This window comes from Leucoraja erinacea, chromosome 5, assembly GCF_028641065.1.
Source record: "Leucoraja erinacea ecotype New England chromosome 5, Leri_hhj_1, whole genome shotgun sequence".
Lineage (NCBI taxonomy): Eukaryota > Metazoa > Chordata > Chondrichthyes > Rajiformes > Rajidae > Leucoraja > Leucoraja erinaceus.
The window spans coordinates 44,646,905-44,672,010 of NC_073381.1; the positions used below are offsets into that span (position 1 = coordinate 44,646,905).

General features: G+C 39.8%; 1 protein-coding gene across 1 annotated transcript; it reads left to right on the forward strand.

Annotated features, from left to right (window-relative positions):
* The first annotated feature begins 94 nt into the window (after positions 1-94).
* Positions 95-24,890, forward strand: hadhb (hydroxyacyl-CoA dehydrogenase trifunctional multienzyme complex subunit beta). Its single transcript, XM_055635486.1, has 16 exons — positions 95-306; positions 1,639-1,715; positions 4,033-4,074; positions 4,194-4,290; positions 5,352-5,396; positions 5,495-5,594; positions 7,582-7,669; positions 7,965-8,152; positions 10,323-10,503; positions 17,130-17,251; positions 18,747-18,826; positions 19,050-19,097; positions 19,178-19,265; positions 19,909-19,983; positions 22,937-23,101; positions 24,542-24,890. Exons 2-16 carry the CDS (start codon positions 1,649-1,651, stop codon positions 24,578-24,580), a joined length of 1,425 nt encoding a protein of 474 aa, XP_055491461.1. The 5' UTR covers positions 95-306; positions 1,639-1,648; the 3' UTR covers positions 24,581-24,890.
* Positions 24,891-25,106: the final 216 nt, after the last annotated feature.

Sequence of the window (25,106 nt, forward strand, 5' to 3'; positions counted from 1 at the left end):
CGGGAGAGGACTTCTGTCTTTGGTTGTTAGGGTGAAAGTCGCCGGGTTGAAGCAGCAGAGAGGCGGAGCCACAGCGGGTGTAAGGCGGGGATTGTAAGGCGGCACCGGAGTGGCGGCAGGTCTCAGGCCGGAGCCGTAGTTGCGGATCGTAGCACCCGGGAGGCGGCGAATCCAAGGTTGGAGTCGCAGTGAAGGATTGCGGCACCGAGAGGCTGGAACCGGCCACCGGGGACCACAGCAGCGAGGGGCCGGAGCGGGGACTAGGGCCCGGACAGCGAGAGGCCCGAGCTGATAAGGAGATCACTGGTAAGTGTTTAAGAGGGAACTGCAGATGCTGGAGAATCGAAGGTTACACAAAAAAGCTGGAGAAACTCAGCGGGTGCAGCAGCATCTATGGAGCGAGTGTTGTTGCTGGGAGGGGAAACCTTGTTGCGGGGACGGTGAATTTAAGCGGCGGGTGGGGAAGCGGAGTTCGTTGATGGTGGTCAGGGTGGAGTGGAGTGGTGGGGTGGTGGTGGGGGGGGGGACACACCGAATGTGAAGTGCCAAGTTCACAGGCAAAAAAGTGTAGATGCTGGAAATCCGACATTACAGTAAAAGGCCAGATCTGTCAATGTATGTGGAGAGATACTTGCTGGAAATGTATCATGAAAAATAGAGAGTGATGTTGTTTCACTTCGTCTTGTCGGAATTTCGCTCCAGTAAACTTTACCCGAATAAAGTTATCCTAAGGGGAGAGAGTGAAGAAGGGTCTCGACCCGAAACGTTTGCCTATTTCCTTCGCTCCATAGATGCCGCCTCACCCACTGAGTTTCTCCAACATTTTTGTCTACCTTCGAACTACGGGACTAATTTGGTTTGGGGGCACATATAGAAATGGGCAGTGAGTTGCCGAGTGACCGGGGTCTCGACCCTGCCTCTTGCTGCAGTCTTCATCGATTGATATGATGGGTGGCAGAGTGAAATTAATTCGCTGCCAACCATGGTAGTAGGCTCCGGGTTTCTCTGCGCCTTGTTCCGTGCGAGTTAAATCTGTACGTTGACAACTCTGTCAAATTTGGTGTTCAACTCGTCTTGCAAGACCTTCTCGGTGACACTTTTAGTCATTTTTCTTTTGCGTTAATTTTAATTAAGAAAGGTGCAAACCTCTTCATGTAAATTACATTGTTCCATGGTTTAATTTGTTACAGTGATGTCACTGGGGATTTCAGCCTTGAGCCAATTGGTCAGGCAACTCAGTCGTCTTTTGTAGTTTTTTAAATTATTTTGTCTTTGGATTTTGAATGTGGAGGTTGTCAGCTTCTTCATTGTATATTTTTTGTTCATCACGCTAAGTATCATTGTTTAGGAGAGTAATCTAGATATTCTAAAAATACTCAACAAAAGCTGAATCAGTTTTTGGCTATGGTTTACATGATGTGAATGCAACATCGCATAATTTTAGCTTACTATAGAGGGTATTATAATTAATAGTGACAAAGTGGTGATCCTGCTATTCATACGATGCTCGATAAATCTTTGAGCGTTTTGTAGACATGATGTTGAAAATGTTGCTACAAGAATGGTGGTGGGGAATTGGCGTTGTGTAGAGTCGACTATAGTGATCAGTTGTTACTTAATTAAACTTTATTTCTATAGAAATTAAGTCATGGCTTCCATGTTGATGCACACGTTTAGAAACACACCCACCGGCGGTATATGGGCTGCAAAATTAAGTAAGTATTTATCTTATATCAATTGAAAGTATTTGTTTTGATGCAATGGATATTATTATTTTGTGCCACTCAGTTTTTGAGGAGTATTGAGATCATTTTATTACATTTGAGGCATTCATTTGCAGTGCTTAACTTTTTTTCCCTGTTGCCAGCCGGGCAACCTAGGCAGCTTTTTAGGTTGCCCAATGACAGTTTAGGTGGTCATTTAAGACGGCTTGCATGACACGAGCGATAATGTGCTCGGACGAAGTGCGTAGTTACCAGTCGGAATTATGGTCAATGAAGCATTCACGTATTATTTCTGCTTCAAATAAAGTCACAAACTAAACGTATTCACCAATCAAGACATGATATATACCACAATCACATGCAGCAAAATTATAATACAGTATCTCATCTCCTTTTATACGTGCAATGAATGCAATTTCTATTATTTCTTTCCACTTCCAAACAAAATTCTGGTTGGATTGTTCAACGTATGATCAACCTCGGTGAGACCAAGTGCAGGCTTGGTGATCACTTCGCACAACACCTCCACTCAGTTTGCAATAACCAACCTGATCTCCCGGTGGCTCAGCACTTCAACTCCCCCTCCCATTCTGAATCCGACCTTTCTGTCCTTGGCCTCCTCCATGGCCAGAGTGAGGCCCACCGCAAATTGGAGGAACAGCACCTAATATTTTGCTTGGTTACACCCCAGCGGTATGAATGTTGGCTTCTCAATTTCAGGTAGTCCTTGCTTTCTCCCTCCTTCCCCTCCCATCCCCAGCTCTCCCATAGTCTACTGTCTCCGCCTCTTCCTTTCTTTTTCCCAACCCCCACCCCGACATCAGTCTGAAGAAGGGTTTCGACCCGAAACGTCGTCTATTCCTTTGCTCCATAGATGCTGCCGCACCCTCTGATTTACTCCAGCTTTGTCTACCAATGGGATCCCACCACTGGCCACATCTTCCCATCTCCTCCCCTGTCGGCTTTCCGCAGAGACCGCTCCTTCCGTAACTCCCTGGTCATTTCGTCCCTTCCCACCCAAACTACCCCCTCTCCGGGCACTTTCCCATGCATCCGCAGGAAATGCTACACTTGCCACTTTACCTCCCCCCTTGACTCCATTCAAGGACCCAAGCCATCTTTCCACGTGTGGCAGAGGTTCACGTGCACCTCCTCCAACCTCATCTATTGCATCCGCTGCTCTAGGTGTCAGCTGCTCCACGTCGGTGAGACCAAGCATATGCTTGGTGATCGCTTTGCCCAATACCTCTGCTTGGTTCGCAATAACTAACCTGATCTCCCTGTGGCTCAGCACTTCAACTCCCCCTCCCATTCCGAATCTGACTTTTCTGTCATGGGCCTCCTCCATGGCCAGAGTGAGAGGGATTTTGGATACTTTTGCGATGTTGTCGGTGCCTCTTTGCATGCTTGTGTGTTGTATGCAAAACAACGAATTTCACTGTTCCAAGTACACGTGACATTAAAGTATCAAGTTAGACAAAAAATGCTGGTGAAACTCAGCGGGTGAGGCAGCATTTATGGAGCGAAGGAATAGGCATAGTTTCAGGTCGAGACCCTTCTTCAGACTGATGTGGGGGGAGGGCTGGAAAAAGAAAGGAAGTGGAGGAGACAGTAGGCTGTGGAAAGCTGGGATGGGGAAGGAGGGAGAAAGCAAGGACTACCTGAAATATGAGAAGTCAATGTTCATACCGCTGGGTTTAAACTACCCAAGCAAAATATGAGGTGCTGCTCCTCCAATTTGCAGTGGGACTCACTCTGGCCATGGAGGAGGCCCAGGACAGAAAGGTCGGATTTAGAATGGGAGGGGGAGTTGGTGCTGAGCTACCGGGAGATCAGGTTAGTTATTGCAATTTCCAACGTTCTCGAACCGAAACGTCGCCTATTCCTTCGCCTCACCCGCTGAGTTTCTCCAGCATTTTGGTCTACTGTCGATTTTTCCAGCATCTGCAGTTCTTTCTTAAGCAGGATGGAGAAAGATCGCATTTGGTTTATCATTTAACATTTTCACTTTAAAACAAACTCTTTCTAAAAAATACTACTCGTATACACTTTAAGGAAATCATTGTAAAATTAGTCAGACCAATACTGTTATTACCTCTTGGGTATTACGATTAGTTTTTTATTCCAAGAAGTTGAAGAAGCTGAAGCCACAGACATTGATCTATTCTTATAAAATTAGATGCTAGGTTAAAGTGCTTGTGAAATCTTCAATTGCTTAAAGTACTAAATGTATTTCATACAATTAATTTATTTTTTGATATCTGCAATGACAAATGAGATACTTACTGCTTCATTTTTATATTACCAGATTTACGATTTTTGACCTCTGTTTCTCATACTCAAACCCAAGGTACAATGTCTTTATCAATTTTCTAATATTTGGCATGGATTTTTTACTAACGACTCAATGCTTAACTTCAACCCTTCAACAAGTAGAGGTACTAAAGTTTACATTTGCCTTTCCTATAGTAAAATCAAGCAGTAAGAAAACTCTCGCAAAACCAGGGTTGAAAAATGTTGTGTTGGTTGAAGGTGTCCGAATTCCATTTTTGCAATCTGGTACCACGTAAGTATTAAACTTGCGATATTTGAATTTACACACTATATTTGCAGATTCACATATTTTTCAAAGAAAGAAATTTATCTTTTGTATATTTCCTTTTTTTCCTCTTTGCTTTTTCACTCCTGGTCATTTATTCTGAGATATACACCGCCAGCATAAGTGGCGTTAATGTTCCTTGTTTGTGCACTTATTGTATTTGGAGACATAAGAGACTGCTGATGCTACAATCCTAAGTAGAAGACTCAGTGGGTCAGGCAGCATAAGTGGAGGGAAATGGACAGGTGACATTTGGGATCAGGGTCCTTCTTCAGACTGATGATCAGTCCAAAGAAGGGTCCTGACCCGAAACATCGTCTGTCCATTTCCCTTCAATGCTGCCTGATTTGTGGAGCTCCAAAACCAGCTTTTTTTAACTTATTGTACTTATTCAATGTATGATTAGCCATGGCAACCGAAGCAGCATTATGTGCAATATTTTAATATCCTGCTATAGAATATTGGCTGGAATGTATTAATAACAAGAGAATAATTCAAATTTATTTTCTTTACTCATACATGTGATGATATGACCATTGCATGATGGGCCAAAAAATAGCTTTTTGATCAGGAGTTCAGTGCATTTTACAGTCCCTTCCAAAGAATTGCTGCTAATGCAAAATGTCTTTCATACCATGTCAAACTAACAAAATGTCACAGTGGTAGCAGGCAATTTAGCAAGTCATTGTTTTATTGAAATGTTAAGAACAGATCCAGATACTGCTTTATTAATATTTTTCCATTTTTTATTGCTTGAATAAATGGAAGCAGATGATTTTAAGTCACACCTGCTATTGGCTTATAAATGGAACATACTTTGTTTAACAGTAAATCTTATTGCATGTTAATATATTGCTTTTATTAAAAAGGGATAGTGAAATGTACAAATTTTTTACATGGTATATTTTCTGATTCGCCAGAAATATTAATAGAATCATATATTTGCCAACTAATTTTTCAAGTTTTGAATGTTTCAGTAGAATGCTAGTTCTTGTTTTACAAAAAAAAAAAAATGTCTGTTATTATAGATATGCAGATCTGATGCCTCATGATTTGGCCAGAGCAGCACTACAGTAAGTAAGAAAACAGAGCTTTCAAATTCCTGCACATGCTTCATACATTTCATTTAAGATTGCTTATAGAAACTGACACCATTTTATTTTTTATATAGTGGGCTACTTACAAGGACCAACATTCCAAAAACAGATGTTGACTACATTGTATTTGGTACTGTTATTCAGGAGGTCAAAACAAGTAATGTTGCTCGAGAGGTATGTGGGAGTTTTATAGATTAAGATTTTTGTATTTAATACTCTGTTCTTGGTATGACCCATCTCACTTTTGTTTTGCTTTGGACGTTGTTTTTTAAAGCTTTGCGGTCAATTTTTTAAGTTTTGTACCTTGTGCATTTTCTTTGATTCATTGTGTCAGATTATTTTGTGGGCAAGTTTGTGGATGGTACGAAGATAGGTGGAGGTGGAGGTAGTGTAGAGGAAGCAGGCAGCCTGTAGAAACATAGAAAATACGTGCAGGAGAAGGCCATTCAGCCCTTGTAGCCAGCACCACCATTCAATATGATCATGGCTGATCATCCAGAATCAGCACCCCGTTCCTACTTTCTCCCCATATACCTTGATTCCGTTAGCCCTAACAGCTATATCCAACTCTCTCTTGAATGCATCCAGTTAATTGGCCTCCACGGCCTTCTGTGGCAGAGAATTTCACAGATTCACAACTCTCTGGGTGAAGATGTTTTTCCTCATCTCAGTCCTAAATGGCCCACCCCATATTTTTAAACTATGGCCCCTGGTTCTGAACTACCCCAACATCGGAAATATTTTTTTCCTGTTTCTAGCCTAATTCAGCTCCTATGTCTTATGGACTTATTAAGATTATTCCTGCAAATGAACTATATTCTCCTGTAATCCAATGTGGAGTTATTTCCACTCCAGAATTTAAATGGCTGCGTCAGAGCAGTACTAACAGTTTGCTGTCTTATCAGGAGTACAGTTGTTCAAATAAAATAACAAATCATGTCTGAGCACTGCAAGTAATCCTGTTGCACTATTTTTTTCCTACTAGTTCCTACTAATCTTTTATCAAGATTTACTGATCAATGTCGTTAAGATATTATGTGACCACTTTTGGGAGCTTGTTAGATAAAAATTGACTGCTATGAAGTATTTATAAAGTATTTTATTTTCTTAAACTGTTCAACTGCTCGTGGATAGATGGACGGGGAGATTAATAAGGCATTTACCTCTTTTGGGAGGGGGGATTAAGTACAAAATTACAAAAGTACAAAATTAACACATCGTGATCCAGCTCTACAAGAGATTGGTGAAGACACGCTTGGAATATTTCGTGCAGTTCTAGCCTTCCAGCTATAGGAAGGATGTCATTAAGTTGGAATGGGTGCAGATTCATTACTATGTTACCTGGATTTGTGAGCTTAAGTTTGAGAAAGACTGCTTGGGCTGGGGAGTTTTTCTTGGAAGTATAGGAGACTGAGATATGACATTATTGAGGTGCACAAGGTCTTGAAGGGCATGTATAAAGTGAATGCAAAACTGTCTTTTTTTCCAAGGGTAGAGAAATATGAAACTGCAGGGCATAGTTTTACGAGGAAGAGATATGAGAGGGACCTCAGGCCAACTTTTTCACATGGAGGGTACTCTGTAACTGGAATGAACTGCCAGAAGATGCTAAAGAAACAGATATAATTACAACTTCCAAAGTCGTTTGAGCAGGAAGGGATTACAGGATGCAGGTAATTGGGTCTAGCCCAAAATAACAACCTAGTCAGCATGGCAAAGTGGGCTGTAGGGCCTGTTTCCATGCAGTGTAACTCCATGACTCAGCCATCATAGTTTTGATGAGATACCAGTGATGGTGTGCTCTGAAATCTGACTGATTCTGCTGTTTATATAGATGTTTTCTGCACAAAGGACTAGCTGCCAACATGGTCTGTGATCAAGGGAGAGAAAAACAGTGAACGAGAGATAGTAAGGACAGATAACTAGCAGAGTTCGGGATAGTGAAATTAGAAATGGTGCAATTTTGTCAAAACCCATTTCAGCTTAGAGAAACAATGTTGAGTGGGTCAAATAAATAAATAAATCTTGATTCAAAAAGGAATATGTATTATGCTTTGGTAAACTATACAAACCTATATATTCCATAAAATCCCAAAATACTACTTTTTTAATTTTTTTTATTTGAGTGGTTTATTATCCATGGCTGCTGTTATTTCAACAGGCTGCACTTGGAGCTGGATTTTCAGAGAAAACTCCATCCCACACAGTTACTATGGCTTGTATTTCTTCAAATCAAGCAATGACTACAGGTAAATCAAGATTATTGAATCCAACTATAAATGTTTTTTTGTGTTTTTTTAACCTGCCATACCATTTGGTTTCGGACAGTTGTCTGTGTGTTAATGTTATTCATAAACTCAACAAAGTGAAAAAGTTTGGAGTTTGTATGTCTCTCTTCAGCATTGAATTTAATTCTTATAAATCTTGTGATTTCTTTTTAGTGCCTAGATAGGCCAGCTCATGGTCTGCTCAGGGCCAGCTTTTTAAACTTTTTTTGCTTTCTTTTTAACAATGTTTATTTTTGATGCACCATTTGTATTGCAGGGTTTGGCCAAATTGCTTCCGGCCAGTGTGATACAGTGATAGCAGGTGGTGTGGAATTCATGTCTGATGTTCCCATTCGTCACAGCAGAAAAATGAGGAAGACCTTGCTTTCGCTTACGAGAGCTAAAACAATGGGACAAAGATTGTCTCTCATTGGAAAAATCCGCCCAGACTATTTCGCTCCTGAGGTATTAATTTGATGCCTTCTGACAGTAAAGTGGGCAAAAATATAATTGCAAGTTTCAGAGTGCATCTGTATTGATGTAAATTGGCCTTTTAAGTTGTTGTCAAGTTTCTGACAAAAAAATTACCTTGAAACAATGTTACTCCTTATAGGAGAATTAAAATGTCCACAAATAGTAGTACATAAAGTTTTTTAAATCCCCCTTTCATCTCTCAGTGCAGCCGTGATGTGCAAGTCTTAATGGGATGATGCTCCAATGCTTAAGTTCTGCTGTTTATGTGTAAAATCGCAGTGATACTTGTCATTTTATCTGGTACACCCTGCAGCCTGCGCATATAATTTTCAAACTGAACTACAAAATATATCTTTCCCATCGATTGGCTTGAGCAAGTTTTGGAATTGGAAGAGAAGACTGTCGGCACTTGGTGCATGGGAGTAGGGAAAGTCTCTGATCAAGGGCAGTGAAATTAGTTTAAATTGACATCAGTTTTGCAAATTTATACAGGGCCTATGAGATTAATGAAAACAGTGGATTAAGATTTGCTTTTGGGTTAGTTACAGGATCCAACTCTAATTGGAAAAAGTGCTGGAATACCAACTCCCTATAGATAGGCACCGCCTTTTAATTTCCCATCATAATTGATTGTCTCCACCATCCCCCTCACTAACAAACTTGTCAGCTTACCCCCAACCATCTTGTGGAGAACAGGCCTGTTCTATACGCAAGATGATGTCTTGGAGTTTGTGTGCAGTAGAATACCAGAGCCTCATTGAAGTGCTGCAGTCCTGTACACCATTTTGGTCAATACACACTTTGATTTGTGAACCATGTTTTGGGTGACTCTGCCTGGTCAAGAAAGAAAGTTATTAAAAGCCTTTAAACTGTTGTGTGTGTGCTGTTATCCTTTATTTGCAATGAGTAAAATCCATTCCATGGTAGAAAAAGAACAGATTTCTGTTGCAGCAATTCATAAGATCACATGTTATGTATCGTGTATTATAACTACTTACTCTGTTGCTGCATTTTTTAAATAAATGTTGCAAGATAATCTTGCTGACTCAGCCCTTGAGATTATTAAAAATGCTGACAGACCTATATAAAGTTACATTTACTTCTAAAGATGTATTGGTACTAAAAGCTGCAAGTATTGATGTATAATATGATCTTTTGATAGACATAGACATAGAAAGTAGATGCAGGAGGAGGCCATTTGGCCCTTCGAGCTTGCACCGCCATTCATTGTGATCATGGCTGATCATCCACAATCCCTTCTTCTCCCCATATCCCTTGATTCCGCTAGCCCTTAGAGCATTATGTATGCATTCTTAATTTGTTCCAGAAATATTAGGCCGTATTACCTGTGTGTTTTACCAGCTTTAAAATTTCTTGGCATTGGTTTTTAGTTATAGTGAAGTTGAATGTCCAAGTTGAAATTTTTAAAGTTATTTTCTTTGATTTTTGGCTAAATAAATTTGTTCAGAAATATTTTGGGCTTGCAATGTCCTTGTTCTTTCTCTTATGGATCAGCACTTATCTAGAGCATATCCACTATCCCCCAACTTCCTGAATTAAACTGTTTTAATGTGGTCCAGCCATAAGTAGCCATAAACGAGGGCTGTCCTCAGAATTATTCAGGCAGGTAGATGTGCCACGTGCCCAAGTTTAACCAACTGAGTGTGTGAATGCTTGTGGATAACTGTGACATTCAATTTAAATTGATCACATTGATAATCTCCTTCACCCCTTCACTCCTTGACATGTACGCGCAGGTGCAATAAGCAACTTTCTTACGGTAACAGTTGTGAAATTGCAGGAAACTGGCGGTTTTTAGCTCAATTGCTTGAAGGACCCCACACTGGTGTGCAGATGAGAAAATATTAGAAGGCACTTGTGAGGAAGTTTGTGACTTCAATATTATTAATAATTAATTAATATTAATAAACAAAAAAAACCCAATGCTGTCATTAAGGAAAATGGTTCTGTATGAAGCTGCAGGCATTTGTTGGGAAAGCAACCAATAATATTGTGTCATGGAAAATTGTTCATGCAAAATATGCTTGGAATTGTTCATGCTCTTGTAAAAACTATTGATTATGAGTTGATATTGGACAGTCGTATGCAAATTATGAACCAGGCAGACAGTATGAAATGTAACTTTAATATCTTTCTCTAGCTTCCAGCAGTAGCTGAATTCTCCACCAGCGAATCAATGGGGCATTCCGCAGATAGACTTGCAGCAGCTTTTGGCGTATCCCGGAGAGAACAAGATGAATTTGCTTTGCGTTCCCATTCTTTGGCCAAGAAAGCGGAAACTGAGAAGCTTCTTAAAGATGTCATTCCGTTCAAAGTGCCAGGTAGACAGTGCTGTAGTGAATCATTTAACTGAAAATAATGCTCTGGCAATATACTGTTAATTGTAAGTAAATTTCTTGCAGATACTTATGTTAGCATTATTTTCAAGAGCCCAAGGTTTAGAAACATAGAAAATAGGTGCAGGAGGAGGCCATTCGGCCCTTCGAGCCTGCACCGCCATTCAATATGATCATGGCTGATTATTCAACTCTGTATCCTGTACCTGCCTTCTCTCCATACCCCCTGATCCCTTTCACCACAAGGGCCAGATCCAACTCCCTCTTAAATATAGCCAATGAACTGGCCTCAGTTTAGAGGCTAGTTTAGAAGAGAAACCTGTGTATGTACAGAACCTCTGACAGTTCTGTTTTATTTTGCAAGTAGCAGCATTACCATCATTCCAGAGGTTCAAGAATTATCTACCAGTACTTTGGACATCTAGATGTGGTAATGAAGGCTGTCATCTTGATGTTTTCATATTCAGGGAACAGCACTTAAAAAAAAAATAAAAAAAAATCTCCTTATATCCAATTATGATAAACAATGAATCAAGTGAAAATCCCTTTGCATTGCATTTATTATTGAAGTAACTCTGTGTATATGCTAAAATATAATAATTTAACACCTAAAAATAAAAGAACACAGCAAAGAAGTATATTTGATGTGTTTCCTTTTATAATCATCAGAAATTCCAAAGTGCTTTCTGTAATGTATTTCTGAATTGTTTCACTGGAGGGACGTCCAAGAACTGATTTGTATCGAGTTCTCCAAGCAGTGGGGCAATGAGATAACACATTGATGATGCATTAGCTTTTGATGGTAAGAATAATGTTGCCCAGACCAGTGATCACCCATGTCAGAACAAGTGTGCTGACTGATGATGAATTTGAACATTATGATACTGTGCTTTAGATTAATTTATTTCATAGACCATTGGATAAAATGTCCTGTTTCTAGTCTCTGGTGTTGAGAATCAAATACACAGGAAATATAATTGGATTAGAAATAATTCCCTTTTCAATGGGAATAACTTTTCTTTAGCCCTGTTCTCATTTTTTTTAGACCTTTAATGTTTATGCTTGCATGAATATCAATTTTGCTGTCCCAAAGATAATCAAGTGAACCCTGACATTTTTAACAAGCCAGCCAACATCTATAGTGTTAATATTTAACTTTCCTGTTGATGATCTTTACCCAGCATGGCTATATTTTAAGTAATTAAACTATCTCTTCTGAAAGCTCCCCAACATCCTTCGCCTTCATTCCTAATTTCCATGTTCTTCCCATTCCAGTTGCCTGATTAGGCTGCTGCGCTGCTAACTTTACTATTGCATTCAGTAAGTCAGCATCATCTTACTGGTGTTAATCAGCGTATTGTGCCAGTCCTTTGCTGATCTTTGTAGTGTTAAGAAAAATCGTGGCTTATTTATAGTGAACAAGCCCTAAGATGTGAGATTGGTGGTGACGCTCCGCTAGAGCCCGTGGAGTTTCAAAACTTACCCCTGCGAGGAGCGGGTGAATGTCATCTGGGAGCTGCTGCAGGAAGAGAACCCTGGTGCTTAACGGCAGCCCGGTGCAGGGAGAGAGTCGCAGCCCAGGCCTGGCGGAGGGGACGCCGAGTCTGGTGCACGGCGATGAGCCGGGGTCTGAGACTGGCCTGACCTGGGCCAGGGGGCAGCGGAGCCCGGAGCTGGGGGCAGCGGAGGCCCGGAGCTTGGAGCCGGGCAGCAGGTAGCGGGCGGTGGAGCTTGGGGTCGGGCAACAGACGGCAAGGGAGCCAGTGCGTCGGCAGCCGGCAGGCGAAGATGGCGGGATTGCTCCTGTTCTTAGCCGGACTAGAGTAACTGGGATCTACAAGACTCTTGATGGGAAGGTTATTGTTGAGGATGAGCTACTTGACTTTCTTGCTGTAAACATTAAGTCATTAAGCCAGGATGGGATCGTCCTTTTGGCTGCAAACACTTTTGATTCTGAGTGGATAGAGTCCTCGAAGAAAGTTCCGTTTGAACTCTGCCCCACTACACAGCAGAACGTTTCCCATAAATGGACACAGAAAGATGTCAACAACATTAACAAGTTGCCTTGGAGTAATGAATAAGTATGGGGAGAATACTCCCAGATTTGTCTCTCATTACTTGGATGAACTGCTGCCGGTGACTTTTACTAACATAGATGCTTCGAGCCTACTTGGGAGAATGGAGCAGCTGTAAGCTGAGGTCTGTTTTATGAAGCATGTCATGCAGCTACAGGCTGATGTAAGCAAAGATTTCCGTGCCATCACAGTGGAAATTGATCGCTGAGTGGGTGCATTGGAGCACACCTTGATCACTACTCCAGTGTGTGCATTGGAGCGCACCACTGACTTGGCAGCAGCCCCCACACTGCGCATTTCAGCACTAGCCCTTGCATTTTCTTCAGCCGAATGTTGTGCCCCTGTTTGATCCAGGTCATCCCACACACACCATGTGGACACCCAATTGAACTCAACAATGAGGATCATCACAGGAACAATCTGCTCAACACCACTCCCCTGGCTCCCTGTCCTATTCAACATAGCCCCTCCACACATCCGGCAAGTAGTCCTCACTCAATGGATGCTCCAAAAGACCAAAAACTCACCTCGCCTGCCAATTCACATGGATATCTACAACCCACCCACTGCTCGACTTCCATCTAGACAACCAATTTGGAAGAATCCACCACCAGCTGATTTCACCATCCAATCAGCTTGGAAAAAGGAATGGGAGTCCAAGGACGTCCCAAATAAACATCTGGTGTCAGACCCCACCCTACCGGTCCCTGGCACCAATCTCCCAAGGAAGCAGTGGACGACGCTGAATAGATTCAGGACTGGACATGGCCCCTGCTTGGCCAGCCTTCACAAATGGGGCAGCAGTCCAACCCCACAGTGTGCTTGTGGAGAGCAGCAAACAATGCAACACATCATTGAAGCATGCCCTCAACAAAGATTCAAAGGAGGACTTGTCACCCTTCATACAGCAAATCAAGAGGCAACTGCTTGGCTAAAGGACTTTGCATTCGCTAAATAAAAATAAACTGACTTGGGGCGGTGGTCCGGATGCGTTGGCGGCAAAGGATGGAGACATTGGCATGGAAGGCACAGCGTTGGAAGCTGCACCGGCAGGAGCCTCTGGCTTGCTTGTCGGGGTGAGGGCTGCGGCGGAGGGCACACTCGATGGCGCCACCACTCCATGTATAATGATATAGTAATCGCTACTGCAAGCATAAAAATAAGACTCATATCATCAGGGCTGGCTGGAATAAGTATGTAGCTGAGTATCATGCTGAAGCCCGTGAAGCAACTAAATCATGGGCTATGGCAGGTAGACCCAGACAGGGTCTACCTGCCATAAATGCGATACGAATCCACATTTGAGTACAAGAAGCTGATTTTTGGAAAGACGCAAGGGCTCTTAACAGTTGCAAAAAATCTCTACCATGCACTGTAGATGGAATCTCCAGAACAGCTAATATTGTGGAGTTATGGCGATAACATTATAGTACTTTATTCAAGGTGATTTGTATAGGGTGGACAATATTGAGAGTAATGACTCAATGGCGATTTTGTCACATGAGGTGTATCATGCCATGAACAAGCTGTCCAACAACAAAGCAAGTGGCTTGGATCATATTTCTGCTGAACATCTTAAGTATGCGAGTATGAGGATAGCTCCTCTCCTTGCTATTTGTTTTACTGGCTTTATGATTCATGGCTTGTTACCAGCCTCAATATTGTCTGTCCTGTTAATGCCAGTCATTAAGGACAAAGCTGGTAAAGTAGGCAGCCTAAATAATTACAGGCCCATAGCTTTAACCAGCATATTGTCAAAAGAAAGAATTCTGCTGGATAGAGTAAATGAGTTTGTTAACTCCACAGATAACAATTTGGTTTTAAAGCTAAACATGGCACTGACTTGTGCATATATGTCCTAAAGGTGATTATATACAAATATAGAGCCAAAAACTATCCAATTCTTATGTGCTTTATTGATGCTTCGAAAGCTTTTGATCCTGTTAATCATAGGAAGCTGTTTGTTAAAATGAGTCAAAGAGGGGTGCCTAAATACAGTGTGAGAATTCTGGCTTACTGGTATGCCCACCAGACTATGCAAATGAAATGGGGCAATAGGGTCTCAGACCCATTTTGGGTTGGCAATGGTGTTAGACAAGGGGGAATTTTGTCCCAGGTCCTTTTTAATCTTTATATTGATGATCTGTCCAAACAATTGAAAGCCTAGAATACTGGGTGCATGATTGGTAATATTTTAGTGAACCATATTATGTTTGCAGATGATCTTGTGGTCTTTAGTCCATCTAGCGCTGGTCTCCAGCAGCTCCTTACTATATGTTCTGTGTATGATGTGGAACATGATATTAATATATCATTAATACAATATAATTAATATAATATAATATAATAATAATTAATACAATATAATGCTTGTAAGAGTGCTGTAATGATCTGTAGAACCAAAGGGGATAAATGTCTAAAATGTCCTGATTTTAAATTGACTGACAATAATCTTAGTGTCTGTAATAAGGTAAAATATCTTGGGCATTTTATAACAGAACAAATGACAGATGATAAGGATATTTATAGACCACGACTTATGCTGTATGTACAGGCGAATATTCTCTTGTGTAAGTTTGGTGCGTGTACAGATGTGGTGAAGATGTCTCTGTTTAGAGTATATTGCACACCACTCTATACCGCGCACCTGTGGTCAAACTACAGAAAGACAAGTTTGCAGAAAAGATGGCCTATAATGATGCCATGAGAAAACTGCTAAGGAAACCTAGATGGTGTTGTGCTAGTAACATGTTTGTGTCTGCAGGAGTCCGTACTTTAGAAGTTATCCTAAGAAATCATATGTATAAATTCATTTGCAGGATAAATGACTCTAAAAATGTAATCGTGGCCTTGTCAAACATAAGGTTCAGCACTACACGTTACGAATCCCAATTGTGGAGACACTGGTATCGCTGTCTCGTTGTAGGACACTGATCTTTCTTTTTTATTCTGGATTTTAAATCATGTATTGTGTTTTTTGTATATAATTTATGATGCTTTTGTGTGATATACTAAGATTTTATATGTATTATGGTGTTTTTATATGCAATGTATTTTATGTAATATTGTCCCTTGTCTGGACCTTGAGTCTGAAATAAAGTTTAATAATAATAATAGTGATTTGCAGCATCCATCTTTGTCCTATACTTTGCCCTCTTTTCTCTATTATGTGCATATCTATGTGCCTATCTAAAAGCCTCTTAAATATTGCTATTGTATCTGCCTCTATCACCACCCTAATCACCCCTATGAGCATGTTCCAGGCACCCACCATCTCTGTGTAAAACCAAAACTCCTTTAAACTTTGCCCCTCTCATCTTAAAGCTATACCCTCTAGTCTTTAATATTTCCAGTTGCAGAAGTTCATAACATCATGAGGGGTATAGATAGTATTTTTTCCAAGATTTCCAGAAAACCTAAGAGCCTTGGCTTTAAAGGTGACAGGACAGTGAGTATTTGGAATCGGAGGAAGTGGTCGAGGCGTATACAATTGTAATTAGGCTGAACTTTAGTGAAGCCACACTTGAAGTACTTTAGTCTCTATTCCCAAGAAAGGATAGTTTTCCGCTTTGGTGTTACAACCGAGCAGAATTATTACTGTAATAAGAGGTTCAGTAGGATGGTCAATCTTCATTGGAATTTATAAGATTTTCACACAAGATTCTGGGATCTTGGTTGGTGAGTCTTGAACTAGGAAACATAATCGCAGGGAAACGGTCAGCCATTAAGGATTGAGTTAAGGTAATACTTCCTTCTTGAGCGTATTGTGAATGCTGACTTATTCAAAGCCGAAATCAGTAGAATTGAATGAATAATGGGAATTGCACAGGAATGTTGATTTGAGTCCAAGGATCATCCTGAATGGCAGAATGTATTGCCTACTATTGATCTTCAATTGTGCATTGTAACCCTTTAAGTTAATTTGATAGCACTTAAACCTATCTCAGATAATGTTTCTACAACCAATATCTATTTAACATTTTTAACTTTTTGCACTGCATGGATTTATCGACCTTGCCTATTTTCTGCTCACAGTGCATACTTTGGAGCTGTGCTACAAAGTTTGTTTGATTGCAATGCTCGGGTTTTAAAGCAACAAGGACGGATAATACAAGTTGACCTGTACAAAAGACTGAAACTACCATGGACCACCAACTTCCTTTTTGATGTAATCTCAAAGGAACTATAAGTTGCCCCAATAAGCTAATCAAACCACAATTTGTTTTCTTACCAGGGGTCACAAATAAGAGCAAGTGTTTTCTCAGTAATCTGTTTTTTTTTGCTTGCAGTATATTTGTCTGTTTGTTTCACAAATGTGACACAAAAGATTTATATCGACCAAATAAACTACTTAATTCCAACCAAATATTTTTCTCAAGTAAAATAACGCATTCTCTGGAAATCTTATATAAAACAAAAATGTGCAGAAAATACTCAGCTGTGGAGAGTGAAATATTAAAAATATATAATTTTTGTAGGGATAAGCAATCTGTAGTAGATCAGAATTATTTATTTATGTATTCTGTTTCAAATCAGGCCGTCACACTGTCACCAAAGACAATGGAATTAGACCATCCTCTATGGAACAGCTGTCTAAATTGAAGCCAGCCTTTATAAAACCACATGGAACAATTACTGCTGCCAATGCTTCTTTCCTGGTAATTGCTTACGTTATTAACTTGGCTCTAAAGTTTAATTTAGAGGTACAGCGTGGATCCAACCTCTTTGACCCACAGAGTCCGCACTGACAAGCGATTACCTATATACTAGTTCTATCCTACGTACTAAGGACAAATTGCAGAAGTCAATTAACCTAAAAAAATGTGTGTCTTTGAAATGTGGGAGGAAACTGGTACACCCAGAGGAAACCCAAGGAGAGAACTTACAAACTCTGAACAGACACCACCCGTGGTTAGGGTCGAACCCCGATCTCTGGTGCTGTAAGACAGCAACCAGACCTGTGCCATTATGCTGCTCTGATGCTAGGTCCTAGCATTAGATCAAGGATTTCCAACCAGGGGGTAAATTTCGCCTACCCAGGGGGTAAATTTGCTGATTGGATTTGTTAAAAACAGTATTTTAAAATTTCCCCTTTGTCGGTTGCTTTATTATGGTAGAAGTGTAAATTCAAATTACTGAACAAAACAGGGTGGGGTGAATTTACTTTAGAAAAATTGCCAGGGGGTAAACGGGACAAAAAAGGTTGGAAACCCCTGCATTAGATTAAGCAGGAGAACCACTGAACCTTGCACGATTTTCTACTTCTCCACCCCCAATAAACATTGGACTTCATGTTTGTATTGATTAGTTTTGAATATAGGTGACGCCTGCTTTACGGTAGGGAAGTAGGAGAGGGAAAATGCATTCCTAGAAAATAGTTTGTCTTGTGATTTTCCATAACACAAAGCATATCTGCATGTGCATCAAGAAATGCGAGTTGAAATTAAATTAATTTTGCTTTTTATTGTTTTTCACATGATCTATCAGAGCTAATTTTATTTCATCTCTCAAATTTCAGTGTAGTGATTTGTAAATTCTTCAAGGGCAAATTTCTGTTACCCAAACACATAGGGTGGGGGTGCCTGTACTTTTTGTCTGCATCCCAGCATTTAAACCTTGGTTCTTACTGTTTAATTATGTTAATTAATGTGTTTGGGAAATTGAGACAAAATACTTCCCGTTTCAAGATTTGGACGTCCTTGGGGATTAGTTTACAGTTAAGTCATGTAAATAATATCACCAGTAATCAATTATTCCAGGAATTAGAAATTTCAACTGCAAGGTTGTACTGAAGAAATTGGGGCTGTTCCTTGGAGGAAAGAAGATTGAGAAGGGCATTCAAGATCACAAATGGTTTATTCAGGTTTAAAAAATAATCAGTTTCCCTTAGCAAATGATTCAAGGATCAGAGGGCACAGATTTAAAAGTTTAGCAGGAGATTCAAGAGGAAGTGAGGGAATACTATTTTTATTCAATATTTATGGTCTTTAAATATGGCAGAATCAATGTGTGTCTTCAATGGGGAATTGGATGGATTTTCAAGGCCATAAGAAAATAATGGAATTGTGGGACTGATGGGATTGATCAACTTGGAGCCAGCAAACACTTCTTTGATTGTATTCGATAAATATTTTTTATTGGTCTTCATTTCAGACTGATGGTGCTTCAGCTGTGTTATTAATGTCTGAAGAAAAAGCACTGGCTATGGGCTACAAACCACTGGCTTATCTAAGGTAATAATGCTATTCATTTTCTACCTGTGAGGAATTAAAACAAAAATATGCGCAGTCAGATTAGTTTATTGTCATATACGTGAGTGTAATGAAATTCCTTGTTCAGATGAAGCTCATAGAGTAAAGAATGATAATTGTAACAAAGAGTGTAAAACAACTGAATTCTGCAAAGACGGTGGTGCAATTGATTGATAAGCATATAGCACTATTTGATTTCTTTCAGGGACTTTGTATACGTCTCCCAGGATCCAAAAGATCAGTTGCTGCTTGGGTAAGTATAATACTCCCAGTTATTTCATTTCTTAATCTCCAGCTGATTTCTTTCCATAATGCCTTTTTTTTAAATGCTAGGCCAACATATGCCACTCCGAAGGTTTTGGAGAAAGCTGGATTGAGCCTTGATGATATTGATGTCTTTGAGTTCCATGAAGCATTTGCTGTAAGTTTATATGTTATTGATGAAAAGCTGCAGAAAAGTCATGTGGCAAAATCCATTCCAGTTTTGGTTATTACCAATTCAACAGTTTCGACACACAGCTAGTTAATTTTCAATGTACACCCATAGGCAGAATGCTTATCAGCAACTGCTGGTACAGGTACTTTAAAAACATTTTTTTTTTCAATAAATGGGGTGTGAATTTATATAAATTGATACAAATGTGAATTGAAGAAACTTGATTCCCTGAAGACTGATTTCTCAACTATCCTTTCATACAACCAACATCCTGTAAAATAGCATGTTTTAAATGTGCATGGACTGTGCAGAAATAAGTGCCAATTTTCATTTGCCAATGCTTTGGTCTTATTGTAATTTTACTGTAGTAGATATATCCAATTCTGTCACAATTCTTAGACATTCACTTGAATTATGACGTCGGTGTTGGCATTTCAACATAATTTTATAGTTTTTTTAATCACTTGTTTGAGAAAACAAACAATGGGTGATAATTGTTATTTTGCTGCAAAATTTCTCAGACAAGTTATTGTCATAACACCCGTGCACTACCTATGTAGTATGCAGATTGATTATAAATATTTGATGAAAGTATATGTATAGTAACTTATTTTTCTGCCCATAATAGGCCCAAATCCTGTCTAATTTGAAAGCTATGGATTCTGAGTGGTTCGCAAAAACATATATGGGCAGAAATGCAAAGGTATGTTTAAATTGAACATATTTAGTTCTTCAAATTAGCACAGTTTCATTTTTTTTAAATCATTAATCATTCTCAGAAATTGCAAAACTCTGATCATGAACTGAGTGACTTGCTAGGCTATTTCAGAATGCAGTTGAGATTAAACCTCATTACTGCATTGGCTAACTTTTAACCAATTAGGGATGGCCACCTCTATTTTTAAATATTGCCACAGGAATTTGTTTTGTGTATCTTTCAGGACTGACGGAGATTTGTTTAATATCTCATCCTCTGATGCTGCCATGCTCCCTCAGTTCTGCACAAGAATGTCATGTATATACAAATCTCAAAGTGGACTTGAAACTTTAATCTTTGGACTTGCCCGTATGACCAATTGTTGGGCAGATTTTAATAAAAGCTCACAATAAGGGGCATCTTTGTAGTTACAGATTGGCAAGATATTTATTCATTTTGGAATAAGACACTTTACACAATATATTACTGTTTTAATATATTACTTTAATCAATATTTGTTTGATTTCATAGCTAAATGCTTATTCAAATGTTGAAATCGGCATGGTTTATGTTACTTTAAGAATGTCTGAGGTTTCACTAATTGTTTTACTTGCAAGTGGATATCTCCACGTTCAATAAATATTAGTATACAGTGCCGTCCATAATGTTTGGGCCAAAGACCCATCATTTATATATTTGGCTCTGTACCCCACAATTTCAGTTTTGTAATTTTTAAAAATCACATGGAGTTAAAGTGCACAGTCAGATTTTATTACAGGTCATTTTTATACGTTTTGGTTTCACCATGTAAAAATTATAGCTGTGTTTATACATAGTTTCCCCCCCCCCCCCCCCCCATTTCAGGGTACCCTAATGTTTGGGACACATGGCTTCACAGGTGTTTGTAATTGCTCAGTTGTGTTTAATTGCCTCCTTAATGCAGGTGTAAGAGAGCTCTCAACACCTAGTCTTTCCTCCAGTCTTTCCATCACCTTTGGAAGCATTTATTCCTGTTTATTAACATGATGATCAAAGTTGTGCCAGTGAAAGTCAAAGAATGAGGCTGAGAAACAAGAATAAAACTGTTAGATACATCAGCCAAACCTTAGGCTTACCAAAATCAACTGTTTGAACACCGTTGAGAAGAAAGAGAGAACTCGTGAGCTTACTAGTTGCAAAGGGACTGGCAGACCGAGGAAGACCTCCACAGCTGATGACAGAAGCATTTTCTCTATAAAAAAGAAGAATCCCAAACACCTGTCCGACAAATCAGAAACACTCTTCAAGAGTCAGGTGTGGTTTTGTCAATGACCACTGTCCACAGAAGACATCACAAACAGAAATACAGAGGCTACACTGCAAGGTGCAAACCACTGGTTAGCTGCAAAAATAGGATGGTCAAGTTACAATTTGCCAAGAAGTACTTAAAATAGCAACCACAGTTCTGGAATAAGGTCTTGTGGACAGACGAAACGAAGATTAACTTATATCGGAGTGATGACAAGAGCAAAGTATGGAGGAGAGAAGGAACTGCCCAAGATCCAAAGCATACCACCTCATCTGTGAAACATGGTGGCGGGGGTGTTATGGCCTGGGCATGTATGGCTCCTGAAGGTACTGGCTCACTTACCTTCATTGATGATACAACTACTGATGGTTGTAGCATAATGAATTCTGAAGTGTATGGACACATTCTATCTGCTCTAGTTCAAACAAATGCCTCACAAATACATAGGTCGGCGGTTCATTCTACAGCAAAACAATGATCCCAAACATACTGCTAAAGTAACAAAGGAGTTTTTCAAAGCTTAAAAAATGGTCAATTATTGGGTGGCCAAGTCAATCACCCGATCTGAACCCAATTGAGCATGCTTTTTATATGGTGAAGAGAAAACTGAAGGGGACTAGCTCACAAAACAAGCATAAACTAAAGATGGCTGCAATATAGGCCTGGCAGAGCATCACCAGAGAAGACACCCAGCAATTGGTGATGTCCATGAATCCCAGTCTTCAAGCAGTCATTGCATGCAAAGGATATGCTACAAAATACTAAACATGACTACTTTTAGTTGCATGACATTGCTGTGTTCCAAACATTATGGTGCCCCAAAATGGGGGGACTATGTATATACACTGCTGTAATTTCTACATGGTGAAACCAAAATGTACAGAGGCAAATAAATAAATGAAGGGTCTTTGTCCCAAACATTATGCAGGGCACTGTATTATACTCTTTTTATGACCGACCATAAGGGGAAGGGGGAGAGGGGAGTGGTGTCTGTTATTGACGATCGTCCGTTTTAACTGAGTTGGGGATTATTATTGAGTGTACTTGAAGCAAAGAACTGCAGATGATGGTTAATACACAAAAGGACACAAAGTGCTGGAGTAGCTCAATGGTTTGAGCAGCATCTCTGGAGAAAATGGATCGGTGACATCAAGACCCTTCTTCAGACTGATTCGGTCTGCTGAGTTATTCCAGCACTCTGTGTTGTTTCCCCTTAAAACTAGGCGCTTTATCCTGGGGGCTACAACGTGAGCCACAAGAACAGTCACGCTAACAGGATCACGCGATGGGTGAAGTAGGGCTTGCCACTGCTCCTTGCAAGTCGGGGTGGGGTCGGAAGCCGAGGCTGGGGAGGCCATGCGAGCAGGGATGATGTCGGGCAAGTCCATCCGCAATAATTGAAATCCATTATAAAGGGGTCTGTTAAAACGAGGGTTTACCATGATTAGTACTCTGATAAATGTTCAGTATAATGTTTGGAAGAGTAGGACACTGAAACTGAATTATGAACAAAAATCTAGTGGAAATCAATAGTCTTACTCCTTCAGATTTCTTTAGATTTTTAGTGTGGAAACTTACAATTGTGGATCACATGTTATAACACAACCAATAAACCATATTTTTTGTAGTATCCAATCTATAAAACATTGAGACTTTCTGTACTCTAACTAGGTTGGTGTTCCTAAAATGGACAAGTTTAACTGTTGGGGTGGTTCATTATCCCTGGGACATCCTTTTGGTGCCACCGGTTGTCGCCTTGTTACAACGGCTGCTCACAGACTGATCGCAGGAGGTGGACAGTATGCACTGATCGCAGCTTGTGCTGCTGGAGGACAGGTTTGGCTTTTATCTTTTTCATTTGAATTAAAGTTTTTTTTTTTATAAAGCTTTGTGAAAATTTATCTATTGCTACAACTTGTGAAGTCCAAATCACGTTCTGAGGAAACAATTCCTACAATTTTATTGTTGAACATCTATATTGCAAATGCAGTGCAGAACACAAAGTGCTGGAGTAACATAGAAACTAGGTGCAGGAGGAGGTAATTGGGCCCTTCAAGCCAGCACCGCCATTCATTGTGATCATGGCTGATCGTCCCCTATCAATAACCCGTGTCTGCCTTCTCCCCATATCCCTTGACTCCACTAGCCCCTAGAGCTCTATCTAACTCTCTCTTAAATCCATGCAGTGATTTGGCCTCCACTGCCCTCTGTGGCAGGGAATTCCATAAATTCACAACTCTCTGGGTGAAAAAGGTTTTTTCTCACCTCAGTCTTAAATGACCTCCCCTTTATTCTAAGACTGTGGCCCCTGGTTCTGGACTCGCCCAACATTGGGAACATTTTTCCTGCATCTAGCTTGTCCAGTCCTTTTATAATTTTATGTTTCTATAAGGGGTCCCCTCATCTTTCTAAACTCCAGTGAATACAAGCCTAGTCTTTTCAATCTTTCCTCATATGACAGTCTCGCCATCCCAGGGATCAATCTCGTGAACGTACGCTGCACTGCCTCAATCACAAGGATGTCCTTCCTCAAATTAGAGAATTGTACACAATACTCCAGATGTGGTCTCACCAGAGCCCTATACAACTGCAGAAGAACCTCTTTACTCCCATACTGAAATCCTCTTGTTATGAAGGCCTACATTCCATTAGCTTTCTTCATTGCCTGCTGTACCTGCACGCCAACTTTCACAAGGACACCCAGGTCTCGCTGTACCTCCCCCTTACCTAACCTAACCCCATTGAGATAATAATCTGCCCCCTTGTTTTTGCCGCCAAAGTGGATAACCTCACATTTATCTATATAACCTCACATTTATCTATATAACCTCACATTTATCAGCGGGTCAGGGAAAATCTCTGGAGGGCTTGGATGGGTGATGTAAAAGGGTGGGACCCTTCAAATATTACAAAATTCATTAAATAGTATATGCTAAATCTTTCTAGTAATATTTTATAGATAGAAACAGAATATTTAAGAGCAGATTTAAATATTTATCGTGCTTCATTTTCAGTGAATAACAATTGAAATTTGTAGTAGAATCAATGTCTGGGAATCCTTGGGTTAGTTGACATCTGATGGCAAGTCTTTAGTGTACTGTTTATAAATGCTACGTGACCAACTGAGTATTGTTTTGCATGCCTTGATAATTACTTCATGATTATGATTAATTATCCTGGGAAAGATTAATCATCAATTTATTTTTCCTTGGTAAATATGTTAATTACAAGGATTAATTATTCACAGTGTCGATAACTTGCATTTTCTCTTCTCAGGGTCATGGAATGATTGTTGAAACCTATCCCCAGAAATGAAATCTGCTTTTCTGATCAGTGCAATAGAAAATTAAATGAAGAGCCAAAATATCCTGCTAATCTGAGCAGATTCCTTTTGAAAATACCATCCACATTTGTCAATAAAAAAAAATTAAACCATTGAATCTGTATCTCAAATAAGGAAATTTGGAGAGCTTTTAATATTTGACTTTCTTTCTGTACATTACAAGGCTAGTCCATCTTCCAGCTAAGAATATAGATTATTACTGTTGATTTGTGGATATTGCAGAGGGACAGAGTTGCATTAATATCAAATGGTGCCTTACTCATTAATAAACCATGAACTTGTTATGTGTGTGGACTATTTATGATTTTCTTGTAAGCACTTAACGTAAATATGAATAACCTGAATTCTTATTCAGACATTGTGGGGGTAAATAGAATTCATACTTTTAAATATGTTATGACTACTGCACAAACATGGCTTGTGCAACAAAATCACACACTTGTCACTCAGCAGGAAATTTGGCATTGGAAGAAGTCAAAAATATTGATTGCTGTTTGA

What these genes read in the sequence shown, in the direction of transcription:
- hadhb (XM_055635486.1), top strand. Translation starts at nt 1,649, where the DNA reads ATGGCTTCCATGTTGATGCACACGTTTAGAAACACACCCACCGGCGGT. An exon ending in AAAGATCAGTTGCTGCTTGG is followed by an intron (nt 19,098 to 19,177) that starts GTAAGTATAATA and finishes TTTAAATGCTAG; the next exon opens with GCCAACATATGCCACTCCGA. An exon ending in AGTTCCATGAAGCATTTGCT is followed by an intron (nt 19,266 to 19,908) that starts GTAAGTTTATAT and finishes TGCCCATAATAG; the next exon opens with GCCCAAATCCTGTCTAATTT.